We start from the raw sequence: 15,597 nt of genomic DNA, 5'->3' as shown, positions 1-15,597 counted from the left end.
CAGTGGGATTGTGTATATAAGGCAAGCAAAAGCTGACACCATCCCTCAAAGGGGAATGTCATAAAGAAGCCTAATGCAATGCATTCACCTCAGACTAGCTACTAGCTAGCTAGCTAACAACTAGCTGCCTTCATCACATCAATGTGTCAACAACTGTTATGCCACAATTATCACTTTCCTCTCGTATTTAGGATTCATTTTATCTTCCATAAGGTCTCTTAAAGGAACAGTGGAAGTCTAATTTCACCCACAGTTCTTTGTTAGAGGTAATTAAACTTTAAAATGTATTCGATTGCACCCAAAGTACACCCAACCTTTATGTAAAACAGTCACTCAACGTTATTCTGTTATTGTTCAAAGAACTATCCCGGGAGGAAGCCATTAAGGGTTTGCTACGTGATTATATAGTCTTTGAAGAAATGGAATGCCTGTTAATGTTTGAGTCTGTTTTCATGGTTCGTGTTGGAATATCTGACAATGAGCGAGAAGCCGAACTAGAGAACCAGTTAGCTTTGTAGCCAAGCTGTCAGCATGGGAATCTTTCCCATCATTGCTGTCATATTAGCCCCGCAAATGTACGGAGCTTATGGGAAAATGTGTTGAGCCGAACCTTAAATGTTTAATCAACTGTAATATTAGACTATTGGTTTTTCAAACATCTGCAGTAGTAATTTAGGCATGTCATGTGAGCCACAGAACACGCTGTTTAGAAAGGCTTTGTTCCAAGGCCACAGCTTTAGTGACAAATGTCAGGGAGTCTTGGATGAGGTTTTATTATATCTGGCACAGAACCAAGATGAACCACTGCTTTTTTATCACTGAAGGTGACAACAGTTTGAATCATATACGATGTCTAAAAGAAACACGCAGTTTTCTTATCTGTTAGATAAGAAAAAATAAGTGTTTATGTGCACCTTAGAGGTCAGTTTGAAACCCATCAAACTGAAGGTGTCAGGCTGCAATCTACTCAACCATATATAAATCTAAAAATCAACAAAGCTTAAGTACGCACATTAAAGTGCCACAGTTGTTGGTTCATTAGCTCAGTCCAGTCAGTAACATCCAGCACAAATCGGCACACGAGATGATGCTTTAGGTCAGGCTTTTGGTTAGTAGAGTGGGTGTGTGGGTGTGACCATGCAGGCACGTCAGCCGTCACAAAGAGGTTAAAGAGGGTGAAAGGGCAGCACTGATGGTTGCTCAGAAACCATACACACTTTTAACCTTGTGTGATGATGGAACATACTTACGAAGAACACGCCTCCCTCCACCTTCCGGGCTCGTCTCCCTGTCACCTTAGCAGAATGACAGTTTGTTTTTATTCATTAGAGAATTTTCCACATCTCACAATTTCCCTGGCAAGACAGACCATTTAATTATTTTATTTATTTATTTTTGCAATGCCTGATACATACTTAGACTTACTTATGTCGAATGGAAAGTTGTCAATACAGATAAATGTATAAAACACACGTCTAAAAACAGCTGACACCACGTGTTTGCAGTGTAAAACACAGCACACTGAGACAAGTTTGAAAACGTAGGAGACCTTTGGTGCAGCTTATCCATTCGAGTCAGTTTGCTCTATGAATAACGTGGCATCCCAGAGCCAGAGTCCAGTTCTTTGCTGCGATTTGATACTGTAAGTGTTAACTGCCTGCCCTCTCTCTCAGAGGGCCTCCTATCCAGTGGGAATGCGTCGATCATAAGACTCCCCTATACAAGAACCCACAGCAGCTTTAAAGTATACAGCATATGATAAGGGCATGTGCGAATAAGTAGACGTACTTGGAATTAAAACTAGACATTTGAGTGTTTATTTGAAGGCGCTCTCAGCACTTCCTGCCATACATTAATCCCCTCAGAGCTTTGCCAGATCAGCAGAGTTGGTATCCGTGCATAAGCCTGATCCATGAGTCATCTTTTATTTACATATGAAAGGCCCTGAGACATACCTTCCATCAGTGGGGCAATTAAAAGATGAGAGATGGAAGGGATCTCCAGACAGCAGTTGGAAACAGACCAGAGGGGGAAGCAGTGGGGAAAAAAAGAGGTGAAAGTGTCAGGGTGCGTGCAGTGGGTGGAGGTATTTATAGATAAGGTAAAGGCCAGTGATGATGCAGTCGCTCCGTGCCTTGGCAGACATTGTAACACTGGAGTGTCAGCGTACACTGCCGGTATCAGCAATGTAATCAGGCCAATGTTGTTCCCTGAAACTCTCACATGAACCTGGGAATAACAGAAATCCTACGCATCATGTGCTATTTGAACGAACAGTACATAATCAGTGTTGCGGCTTGTCATTTGGACAAGATCGAGTTTGCTTGTTTTCAGCTCAGTCATACTATAAAATGTCCAAAACAAAGTATTACCCACAATCCTTGGCTGTTGTTTGTACGGCAGCATCTATGTGACATATCAAGAATCGCAGCTCTTGAATAGTAAAACATGTAAACCCCAACACCTCACCATGTATTTCGTGACATCTAACCTGAACCGTTTCGATTAATTGTAGCCAAAAACATTCACAGGTGAGGGCACGACATAGTATGAAGGAGCAGCGAGTGGGAAGGGAAGATGAAAAGTGCAAGAACTGTAGAAATCATTGTGAGGGATGAGTTTAAAACGAGTAAGTTCACGGATGTCCGCCATCCCGTCCATCCTTCTTAAAACCGTTTGTAGCCAAACCGCAGTGGGAGGATGACAGTGGATGAATGTGTCCCAGCCACTGGATGGATGCTTATGCATTTAAATTTACACTGCGTTGGGGAGAGAATAGGGAAAACACAACATAGAATCTTTTTGACCTTATTATGAAACTACAACATATTGTGTTGAGAGTGACTTGTTATTTCATTGTGTATGTGATTACCTGTTGACTATTCCCTCGAATCTTGTTTTTTATGTGCACACAACATAAAGAAAATATCCTTGTGACAACAAGAAGTCCGGTATCAGAGCCCTGATCTCAATATGGTGTCTGTCCAAATAACAAGAAGAAATCAATTTAGGAGTAAATGGAAGATATAGAGGCCAGAACATTCTGACTCATTATGAGTACCTTAAAGGGAAGCTAATGTCATGGCATCGTGTCAAAGAAAAAAGTGAGGACTATGAATTCCTATTTATAATTTTTCACAAAGCAAATCACTATTTCTTTAAAGATTTAACCAATACTTGGAGCAAAAATTACCGCCCCAAAAGGTTGTACTACACCAGTGAATGGGATTTATTCATTTTTTTAAATAATTTTTTTGGGGTAAGTTTATAGGACCCTTTGAATCATCGATAGCTACTTTACCCAAAAACATCACAAAGGAATGACAAAGATTGAGTACTGGGTAACACCCACCCCTTTATTTTTTTTAAGTAACTTGGATAATCACAAGATTACTGTCACTGGAAAATAACTGCATATGTCCAAGGGTTACTTATTCAGAAAACACAAAGAGTAGTTTTGCATTGCTAAAATAAAAAATACTGCTTTGCAATTCCTAGTATCTGTTGGTTATTTGGAACAGATGGCAAAAGCCCACTAAACATCTGACTTCGAATGAAGAATGTCCTCCACAAAGTAACCTGCAACAAGCTTATTATCTTTCCTTTAAGTGACAGATTCAACCAAAGCTCTTCTTCTCAATGGCCCTTGTCACTGATTATACTTCTATTCTTATAACTCGCAGGGAATTCCTCATATTTGAAACTTTGAACAGCTAAAAGACACTTTTCACTTGATTTTAAAGTTGTTTTTGTGGTTTTCACCCACACATTCAAAATACACTGAATACTTCTGCTGTGGAAATACTGTCCTCTGAGCAATATGTGCTAACACACAGAGACTGGATGCCTTCTTTCAGTTTACGGCTACCTGCCGTGTTACTGCAAAATCTCAATGATAAAGGTTTTTCATTTGAAAAAGTAACTGAAGAACTGATTACCTGAACAACAAACAAATTTACAACAGAAATAGTAGGAGACGTGCTTTGGCTCGTTACTTTGTGGCTGTGATAAATATGATTTCACAGTAGCACAGCCTAACTAGCAATTTAGATTTTCACAAACAAATGAGACACCATGTGTAGCGTCAGCAGCAGTTTGAAGAAGTGAATTTAACACATGGGATTATAGGTTATGTTTTCTAGTACTCATCATTAATGTTAGAGTTGCAGTGTGCTTCATACAGCTTTTGTATCGCAGTCACCGTCCTGTGGTACTCAGACAGTAAGGCTATACAGTAATTGTTGTGAGATATTCAGATCTTTAATCTTTTTCTTCCATTTAATATACTTCTGTCAGCAGGCAGCTGATGCCAAAGCCAGCACAGGTAGGCCAGACGTGATAATTTGCACCACGATGCCTGGAGGATTATTTTCTCAATACGAAACCACATCACTTTAATCAAACTTTGAAAACGCAGCACTGGCCTCTGAGCAGGACACATCCTATAAATGATCCTCTGGTTTTATTTTTCTTTCATTATCTTCGGTAACAAGCCAGTTTTTTATCAAAGGTCTGTCATCCATGTCGTTACAGAAGATTAGAGCAATATCTTGTGGACAATTTATATTTTTCTTATTACTGTAGAACTAAACATCTTTTCGAGATTGTATTAATGTGACTTTGAAAAAATGAGAATAGCATGTAAGGATTTTCCAACAACAGTGATCAGAGAAGCATGTGTCCAAGATTTCTAATTTTCATTGTTTATTTATTATTTATTATTATTATTATTAACACTGGTGGTGGTGGTGTAGTGGATGGAAATATTTTGTTACCCACATGTATATAGATGTGGTTAGAAGAATTTATTGCAGAGCTGATGGTACTGGATTACGAGATTTTTAGGTGTTTGTAAAGAGAGAAATTACGAAATGTTATAGTAGTTACACAAATATATAGTGTAATTACTACAACATATATTATGTTTCAGATTTGTATAGATCTCCAAATAAAAACAAAGTCAAAAAGTGGGATTTTTTTTAAACATTTATTAAACATTATTTTATTTTTAGTTCTCAAACCACATTAAGCTAAATTGGTGGTCGTCAATAGTAATTGTCCTTGCAGGACCGTATAACTTACACATTATTATTATTATTATGTTTGTACAATGTGCCACTCCAAAGGAAGTTGCAATAATTCCGATCATATGATCATACTCTGACTAATGAACCATTTTTTCTGTTGAACACTGATTTTCAGTTGAGTTTGCGCTGGTTTAGAAGCTGTGTTGCTTAAAGGCAGGGTAGGGGATCTTTTTCTGGAACATTTTTTTACATATTGCTTGAAATACTCTTCACACCCCCATTGCAACCAATTAATTAAAAGTTTTGACACAAATATGAAAAGTTTTAGTGGCCTCTAGAACGTACAATCTAGGAAAAACAGTATCCAATCATACTGAACGGACCGTTAACGATGATTGGATTCTGATGCCGTCTATCAAACTGCAATCTGCTCCTCCCTCCCCCTCCTTCCCCCTGTGCACGTACCCTGCTCCGTGAACGAATTACGCGTCCAGAAGCTTGGCAGGAAGCTAAACTAGAGCCAGCTTGGCTAGCACCTAGCATTATTAAACGTATAGTTATCATATACTAAATACTAAATACGGCAACGATCGATGCTTGCTGTCAGAACAGCGCTCGTGCACCTTCGTGCTTGTGCGCGTTCATGTACTCTCGAGGCGTGGCTTCGGGGGGAAAGTGAAGAAAAGGGTTGGGACTTTTTACCTGTGTATTTTCAAAATGCAGCTTCGCTGGACTCAAAATCCAGGATCTCCTACCCTACCTTTAAGTGGATTCTCCTTGTACCTCTGATTTGAGGAGTTACCATGCCAACAAAGAGTTGTTTACAAACCGCAGCAGTTGATTGAACTGCCCCCCCCCAAATCTCCGATGAATTAAAGAGGAAACACTGTGGATTTTGGGCAGGAGCAAGACAGAATAATTAGAAAGAGGAATTTTATTCCAAGTCTTCACTTGATACTGATAGGGAACACGAGATCGGAGACATAGCTGCAGGAGCCTATGCTGGCCTCCAATGACTCAATAAATGACTTTCAGACTAGGCAGGCAACCAGAGACATCAAGAGCAGAGGCAGAGGTATTGCTGTACTTCTTAACAACACATGGTGCAATCATGGACATATTACTCTGAAGGAGACGCTCTGTACCTGAGACACTGAACTGTTAGCTGGAAGTTCACATCCATATTATCTACCATGACACTTCACCCGTGTTATTCTAGAAGTGGTGTATATATCAACTGGCACCACTGCCAACGCTGTCTGTGAGATCGTGAGCTCAGTTGTTTCAGGCTGCAAACGCAACATTATGGGGATTTTTGGAGATTTCAACCCCAACTCCCTCTCAACTACATTTAGGAGGGAGACCGCTGTGATTATAGGGACTTTGAAGAAGTGGCCTAAGGAAGCTGAAGATCTGTAGGGATGCTCTGAAGCTGTGAACTGGAATGCAGTTTGTGAGCCACATGGAGATGATATCAATGCCATGACTGAGAGTGTGACAGACTACATTCACTGCTGCGTGGATAAATGACAAACCCTGTGTCACCAGTGACCTGAAAAAGCTGCTGAACGTGAAGGAGAAAGCCTTCAGAGACAGAGACGGGGAGTTATTGTGGTATATTTACAAAGAACATGGAGGTGCACAGAAAATAGGTAGAAAGCAAGTTTTAGCAGAATGTGAGAGATGTGTGGTTAGGAATGAAAAAAGTCACAGGCTTTAAAGTCAAAGGGGGTCTGACAATTTTTCAATGGATTCATTTCAGAACAACACTAATTCTTTTCACCTCACACACTCCCCGTATCCACAGTTTCCCTGTCACACCTCCACCTCAGTCATGCATCTTAACACAGATTGAGTCAGAGGGAAAAACCTAAAAAAAACAAAACCTCATCCCTAAATTAAGTTTTCTTTTTCATTTTTTCTTCTTCTTTAAATTCAATGACATTAACTGCTTAGGAGAGTTGCACAGGACTGAATTGTATCAGATTTCATGATGTGATGAACACCCCTAAATGAGCTCTTTTTGGCAGTCATCTATTCGGACATTTGAATAAAAGCTTAATAACCTGTGTGGTCCTTTCCCTCTGATGAATAATCACATGTTCTTCCCTCTAATCCTGTTAAATGGATATACTTATGTAACAGCATTATCCTTTTGTAAATGTACAGTTTTATATATTATGTCATTTCCATTTAGGGATGAATAAGGTATCATCAAACTGTGATGTAATGTAGAAATAGTTGGATTGGTAGTTAAGCACCATCACTGGTGCATGTTTTCAGTCTGAAAGTACACGCTACATTAATCCTCATGCAGTAGAGATTACTCAGCTTTTGGCTACTTTTAGCACTAAGACTTTATCTGTACTTTGTGTTCCTCACTTGGATTTGCACATGCTTTTGTGCCGTTCTGTCTTTAGACCCTTTCTTCTTTCTTCTAATATCAGCTGTCTAAATGCAATAACTCCCAGTCAGACTCACTCAAGTTGGCTCAGAGGGCTGTTGCCTGACTCTGTGAAAATGCTACAGCGTGTCCTGTTCAGTATGTTGATGTCTTGCGGTGCCATAAACAGCACTGAACCTTTGACAGCAAGCGTGATGAGTTAAAACCATGTCCATGCTAACTTACTGCCTATTTCCCATCGGTTTCTCAGAACTATGGACCAATTGATGGAATTGAACTTCAGCTTGTATGAACTGACTTTTAAAAGTCGCATTGTTCACAGCCAACATCATAAGAAAATGAACAACTGCCTCTTATTGCCTTTCACTGAAGAGCATTTGGAGTGCCAACCTTACACTGGACTGTCAACACATACTGCATTTTAGTGGACCATTTCAGTTGTCTTTACTTTTCACTGTGAGTTTGGTTTCCTACACTTATTTTATTATTAATAAAATCATATCCGTCACAGTCTTAAAGTGTAAAAACAATGTAATTAACAGGACCGAATCTAATGTAACAGAGCCTTAGACTATAGTCTAGTGAGAGTAAGGTTGTTAGGGTACCTAACACTCGTCATTAATGGGTATGAATAGCTTTAAATGTGTCTGCCTAAAATTCCATTGAGAGTTAGTGAGTCATTCAGTGTAAATCTAACCCCAAAGTCTGGGGACACACACTGTGCCTGACTTTGCTGGATCTCCAGACCTCGCATTTAATTTTTTTAGCTATTCTGTAAGCTGCACATCTGTGATATGAACATCTGCCTCCAAAAGAATAAGCTGTAGGTAGCAGCATCAGGTCAGGAAAGAAGAGGACAGAGGAATGTTTGGTAGAAATTCCCTGCCCAGTGACTGCCTGAGGAAAGAGCCCTTTGCGTCCTCATGATGTGAACACTTGCCGTAGTAATAGATACAGACGACTAGTTCTGAACGGTCAGTGAGACTTACTGTCTTGGGCTCGGTGGTGAGGCCCAGCCGGTCTTGGTTAAACTCCTCTTTCTCCTCCCACGGTCCTCTGCTGTCTCCGTTGGATGAAGGGGGAACTTTGAGCTCCTTCACCTGTCCGCTCATCACCTGTACAGGGTCCAGACTCATCTTCACCATAGAAAGCCCCTCTGCCTGAGGTGGACAGAGGACAGAGACACCGTACTCCTCTTAGGCAAAGGAAAAGACCAAGGACCAAAAACAAAATGTCCCACCACTGTCTGTTGCATGTATCTTAGTTTCAGCTTTTTTTGTGTATCAAATACTGTCTCACTACTTCCACCTGCCCTCAAAGCAGACAGAGTAGAAGAGTTGCCTGTTCTTCCTGGCGCTCACTAGTCTGTATCCTGCTTTTTCCCTCCCAATAGGATTATTGCTCTCAGCATCCAATCCAGACGACGTGAAAGACTCTCACTGCTTCGCAAGTATTATCCCACACTAAGTTCCTCCTGTGTTACAGTACGCCTGCATGCATGCACGCACACAGTCACACATGCTGTCTGTCCTCTGTAAATGTGTTGCTGGCTGTGCAGCAGTCCATCTGCTGCTACCTCTCTGATTCCCCTCTCACTGCCCCCCTCCCCAACTCATCCAAATCTCTCTCCCTGTCCCATTCAGTCTCTCTCTAATGCTTTCTGCATTCATTCGTTGCCCTTCCCGCTGACCAATCACGGTCCTGCTTCCTTATTCAGTATGGACACGCCTCCACTGTCCCCATGTTGACGGTGCAGTTTACCCAAGAGGCTCATGGGACGTCCAGGCTCTGTCCCACAACAGAAATAGCCACGATGATGAGACATTTAATCCACTGGCAAAGCAAATCTTTTTCTCCTGGTTTTCTTTTTAAATAACAAGTCGGATTTGGATAATCTGCTAGAAACTGCATCTGCATAGAGTTCTCATCTCATTTAGGCTAACAATAGTCTTTTTATCTACATTTTTCTGCAGTGCACACCTCATTTTCTCCAATTCGACTCATTCTCATCTGAAACTTGAGGATTTAAGTCAAAATAACTGATATGTATGTATACGTGTGTGTGTGTGTGTGTGTGTGTGTGTGTATGAAAGGAAAAAAAATGCAAGGCTAAAAACTGTGGCTGAGTTTGAGTAAGGGAGGGGCAGATGAGGGAAAGCGGATAAATTAGCCTAAAGACAGCAGATAATGGATGTAACCTTCATCAAAATTGGTTTTTGATGTTGTTGTACTCAGTGTCCCTACATCTGCATGCTGGATGCCGCACAGTGACAACAGCAAAGTCCTCTGTGGTTACTTGTCCTGCTACGTGTTTTTTAACAAAAGTGAAACCTTTCATTACTAGCTTTAAATACTTGCTAAGACATTAAAATACCTTAAGATGCCTTTGTAGTTTTTACTTGTATTGGAAACTCTACTCATCACATACATCAGAAGGGTTTTTGTTTCAGTTGCTTGCTTCATTAAATCATTTTCAGCTGGCACTAGCACCAAGCAAATGGTACCACTTGGTTTATATTAGTCATAAAAGAGGACAAGAAGACATAGCCCTGTAGAAGACAAAGTGAGAAAACAAATTAAGCACAGTGCGAATCAAAAATCATCAGTGCAAAGTTAGCTCTCTATCAGTCAGACATTTCCTCAGCAGCAGCTTTACCGTAGCAATACACCGACTTTTGGGATTTTTGTTTTAGTTGCTTGCTAGCTTTAAAACTAGCTCGATACACAATATAAATATAAACTGGTATACAGGGATGTAGATAATCAAAGTACACCCTCTTTCCATTTCTAAGATTTTACTTATCAGGACGGAATAACAAAATCCTCTGGTCATTAATAGGTATTGAAATTACATGAACACAAACTCAGATGAACAGCAACAGATGACATTGTGTCATTTATTTAACAAAAACTAAAATGCTGAAGTAGTGCATCAAAAAAACAAGAACACGCCATAATTCAATACATTTTAGAATCCGTTTTTTTGGTCTAATGTTTTGTTGAGTTTATCTTTAGCCTCATTAGGCTTTATTTTTGGTTTATTAATGTCTATTGCCTTTGTTTTGATTGATCTCTGTTTATTTTGTGGTGCCTTTTCCTTGGGTTTCCAGTTTTCTCTGTCATTTCCTCAAGAAATCCTCAGTTACTGATATTATATCTCTTAATTGAAGTTTCGCAAGTGGTCCCTGTTTGTCATTTACTCACCTACATCAACCCACCTTAGTATCCCCAGCATTTTTTAGTTAGTCTCCTCTTCTTATTCCGCACTGCTAAATCATTGTTTCTGTTTTGCAGTTTAGGTTTTAATGAAGGTTTTAAATTCTAATGAATCAATTGAAAAATTTGATGATTTTTCTTAATTATTAGGTTGTTTTCTTTTTTTTTTGTTTTTTATTCTAGAATAACACCGCTCCAGTGCCTCTTTTTTAATGTCTTCTTGAGATTTTTTAATGAGCTTTTTCTGAAAGGACAGACATTTTTAAAAAGAAAAACATTTTTCTATGCCGGTTCGGATGCTATGCTGCTGGAATAATTTCGGCTGGTACTTTTTAACACATGTTATGACGCATAACCATGCCGACAGGAAAATTGTTTGAGCAGTGGGATCAACTGGTAGCTGACAAACTATTAACATGTCATTCTTAGTTCCCCAGTGAATGTTGCCCCTTTTCTTAAGACATGGTTAGGACCAGATGATTTTTATCATGTCATGATGCGTAAAATGAAAAAAGATCAAGATAAAAGAGAATGTACTTTCTTTTTCACATGACTTTATATGAAGCTGTCACACCAGCATTAGCCAGTGTCAGCTCCAACATAAACGCTGTGTGTAGACAGCAGAAACTGGGCTGAGCGGAACCAAATCCATGGTATTAAAATTGGAGCTGATGTGTGAGCCCCGAGCTCCATATGGCAGAAAAATGGGGAAACAGAATACTGTAGGTACCAGTAAGGTGGTGCAGAGTCACATCAATTTGAACCGTTGGCTTCAGTTTCAGAAATGCCTGAGGCTGGAGCAACACGAGGCAGTTTCTGAGCAGTACGTTTGTCAGCTCACAAATGCTTCTACTGGTCTCAAAAACTCAAGGTCCAAACCATCATGGTAAAACTTAAATGGATGCCAATAATACCAAAAATACCTATCCAATATCAAGAAGATATAATATATAGAAATATGTCTCCTGGCTTAATAATCTGGTTTTGCAGGGGTTTAGATTACAGCCACATTCAGTAGATGAAATGCCAGTTTTTGTGAAAGTGATAAAAGTGTCTGTATTAACACCAGCATTAATGTGTTTCATCACCTGTTGCCCCACCTCATTCTGCTTCGTTTGATCAGTTTGAGCTGGTTTCCCTCTCTTCTCTCTGTGACGTAGTGAAATCTCTGAAACCTACAAACTGCCCATTGGATATTGTCCCTGCCAAAGTTTTGAAAGTGGTTTTTAATACTGTGGGGCCCTGTCTGAGATTAGGAACTGTCCCAGCTGCCTTTAAACATGCTGTGGTCAGGCCCCTTCTTAAAAAGCCTAATCTTGACCCCTCAGTGTTGTCAAATTTTAGACTTGTTTCCAATCTACCCTTTCTTTCTAAGGTTTTAGAAAGTTGTTTTTATACAATTACAGTCCTTTCTTGAGGATAATTCTGTTTTTGAGAAATTCCAATCTGGGTTCAGGTCTCGTCACAGCACTGAGTCTGCACTGTTAAAGGTGCACAACGATATTGCTCTGTCTTTGGATGCCAAGTGCCCTGTTGTCTTAGTGCTGCTTGATCTCACAGCAGCCTTTGACACGGTGGACCATGCAGTCCTCCTGTCACGTCTAAGTAATTATGTTGGCATCCACGGCACTGCATTGAAGTGGTTTGCGTCTTACTTGTCCAGTAGAACCTTCTCCGTTATGGTTGGTGACCTTTCCTCTTCCAGTGCTCCTCTCTCCTGTGGAGTCCCTCAAGGATCTATTCTTGGCCCTATCCTCTTCTCATTGTACATGCTACACTTGCACTTGGGTCAATTGTAGCCAGGCACAACCTTTCTTTCCACTGTTATGCAGACGATTTACACATTTATCTACCATTGAAGCCAAATAGTAACAGTGCACAGTGTTCTTTGTTTAATTGTATTGCTGATATTAAGCAGTGGTTGGCCCAAAATTTTCTTCATTTAAATGATGACAAAACTGAATGCATTGTGTTTGGGGATACTGTGACGGCTGGCTTTGGCACCTTGTCTTCAAAGCTTAGTTCAACCGTCAGAAATCTGGGAGTGACCTTTGACAGTCATCTTAGGTTGGACAAACTAATTAACAATGTCGTCAGGAATATTTTTTTCCAGTTGCGTCTCCTGGCCAAAGTTAAAATGTTTTTAAGTCGTCATGACCTTGAGAAAGCCATCCATGCCCTAATAAGTTCAAGGTCAGACTATTGCAATGCCCTTTATGTGGGTGTCTCCCAGTCTTCTCTCAGTCGCCTTCAGCTGGTGCAGAACGCTGCCGCCCGTCTTTTAACCAACACCAACAGACGTGTGCACATCACTCCTGTTCTTAACTCCCTCCACTGGCCTCCTGTCCTTTAGAGAATTGATTTTAAACTTTTAATGTTTGTTTTTAAAGCTCTTAACGGCCTCGCCCCGTCATATTTATCTGAGCTTTTACCAGTCCTGGTAGAGCTCTGAGGTCAACAGGTCAGTTTCTGCTGGAAGTGCCCAGGTCAGAATACAAACCCTGGGGTGAGCGAGCCTTTTCTGTCGCTGCCCCCAGGCTCTGGAATAAGCTCCCCGTCGAGCTGCGTCTTATTTCTGACCTGGGCCTCTTCAAATCTAGGCTACAAACCTACTTATTTAGGATTGCTTTTAATAGCCAGTAGTATGATGACACTTTTATCTTATTTGATCTTATTCGATTTTGTTGTATTTTATTGCTTTCACTGTTCTTTTGTTGTTTTTATTTGTTTTTACTTATTCTTCTCTTTATTTATTACCTGCTGTAAAGCACTTTTTTACATCGTAATGATTGTTTGTAAAGGGCTGTATAAATAAAATACATTTACGGCACTGTCACAGAAAGTGCTACTTGAAATTTGTCGTACTGCTTCTGATTATACTCAGAACCTTTAGCTGTCATCGGGTAATCTCTTCCATCTTTTTATCAAACAAATCAAAGAGATTCTCCTTCAAAACAAAAACATTTCCAACACTCCAATCAGCTGTTGATTATTGGCCCTGAACAAAACAAAACATCTTGTGCCTGGTTTTCTCGTGGGTGGTCCTGAGGTTGAAACCTACCAGGCTGTCTTGTTAAGATTGGCCTTCTGTGCCTGGTACAGATCTGCAAGAGCTGTTGTATAATATTATCTTCAAGGACTCTACTTCTGAAATTTGGTTTATATCATTTACTGTATCTTTGTGGCACAGTCTTGTCATTTACTGCACTACCTCGAAGCTACCAGCTGGGAAAAAGGGACATTTTTTAAAGGGTATTTATTAAATCAGCAGCAGTTAAGTTTTATTGACTTGTATTACTAATAGTCTGGGTTAAGCTCCAGAGATTCTCAATCATATATGTCCCAGAACGCATCCAAGCAAAAATCTTCTCATAGATCTATCCTGCCTGACATTTTTTCAGAATATTTGCTAATTGCTATCATTTTATTTCCTTTTAAACTGAGTAAACTGAGGTTTCTTAACCTGGAGAAAACAGATAATGTTTTGAAATAGGTGGAATGCCCTTTTCATATTGACTTCTTAGAATTGCAGAAGTCACTTTTTCAGAAATGTATATGATAGGGCCCTAATTGTACTTAACAATAGGTGCAAGGGTTACTCCTGTAGTGCTTGTTGGTGATTTTAGGGGCAAACGTACTGGAGAGTTGTTTTTTTTCTAAATTTCTCCAGTCTTCCACCATCTTTTCTCTAAATACTTACGAAATATTTCTGTTCGGTGCTCTTACTGTATGTCTTTCTCTCCCTGTTGTCTTGCCTTGCTTTTAAGTGAACACCAGATAGTCATGAGGAAACTGAACATCCGACCTTTACATGGTTTTTCCTCCAATTCAAAGCGTGACTGACGTCTTGCCGGGCAGTTGGAGCTGAGGAGGGCTGGACTAGCAGCTCCACCCTGTGGGTGCTCTGCAAACTGCACCCCCTTCACAGGTGACCTCTATTTCTGCAGCGGGATTCATGGTTTCCGAGCTGTTCGCAGCCCCTGTGTGTGCATTTTGTGGTGTGGTTTTCCACTCAGATGGAGCCTGATGCGATTAGGCTCGGAATAGATTTCTATTGATCCGTGAGGGACGGGGAAGGGAATGTGCAATGGAAAAAGAAAAGGGTGGAGGGTGGGAACACCAGTTAAACAGAGGAGCAAAACCTTTCATAAATGTATTTGGTCTTTATTGATGACCGCGCATATTGATTTCAAGAGAAGCACATGAGCCGTGAGCTTCATTTAGTTTACGAAAGCGGAAATGCGTCTGAAAATGAAAAGTGTCCGTCCATGTTTACACCTCGCATGGGAGGTGTAAATATGTCTTAAAGTGCCTGTCTGCCTTGCTTCATTAAGTCAAAGCTGAATCCCTATGAGTCACCTCATTGTGTTCAATCGTTTCTCCATCGCTGTCCAGCTGAGTAACTGAATGTCCACAGACACCACAGGCCAAATTAATTTCTGCAGTCATTACATTTCTCAACTCTGTGTGTGTATAGATACGTGTTTTGTGAGCTTGTCTGCCTGCCTCATGGCCACTGCACAGTTACCATGAGAACAGCATGATTGGTGACGGCATCATCACTAGATGGTGACTCATACTCGGGGCTGGCTGCTGTGTGCGTGAGAGCAGGTTGAGATGGGTGAGCACATATTGAGAGGAAACACTCGGGTCAAAGCAAGACAACAAGACGTCACTCCTGACATTTATGTTTTATTCTATGTAACAAAAATAATTACAATGTCTTTGTTCTAGGAGTCTAACAATATCGAAAACAAAAAAAAAAGAAAGAAAAAGAAAGAAAAGCAAAATCATCCCGACAGGACATATAGACATTTACATAAACCTCATAGAGAAATGTTGAAGAATAGAATTATATTGCACAACAGAGCACAAATCATTCCCTGTCAAGAAGTAGAACATCCATGTTTATATTCATGTCACACAGCTCAGAGCCTGCTGACGGGCTGA

At 40.3% G+C, this 15,597-nt stretch overlaps 1 protein-coding gene across 1 annotated transcript in view; it reads right to left on the bottom strand.

Moving 5' to 3' along the window:
- The window catches only part of nt5c1aa (5'-nucleotidase, cytosolic IAa), a 29,927-nt gene extending 20,874 nt beyond the window's left edge, over window positions 1-9,053 (bottom strand). The window contains exons 1-2 of the mRNA XM_075449973.1: window positions 8,421-9,053; window positions 1,251-1,295 (exon numbers count right to left, since the gene is read on the bottom strand). Coding sequence (XP_075306088.1) covers window positions 1,251-1,295; window positions 8,421-8,576 — 201 coding nt within the window. The 5' untranslated portion in view covers window positions 8,577-9,053. The remainder of the gene's footprint in view (window positions 1-1,250; window positions 1,296-8,420) is intronic.
- Between the last annotated feature and the right edge of the window lie 6,544 nt (window positions 9,054-15,597).

The sequence above is a fragment of the Odontesthes bonariensis genome, chromosome 18 (assembly GCF_027942865.1).
Source record: "Odontesthes bonariensis isolate fOdoBon6 chromosome 18, fOdoBon6.hap1, whole genome shotgun sequence".
In the NCBI taxonomy this organism is placed as follows: Eukaryota; Metazoa; Chordata; class Actinopteri; order Atheriniformes; family Atherinopsidae; genus Odontesthes; species Odontesthes bonariensis.
The sequence above is the reverse complement of the archived record's forward strand: the minus strand, read 5'-3'. Positions and strand labels throughout refer to the sequence as shown.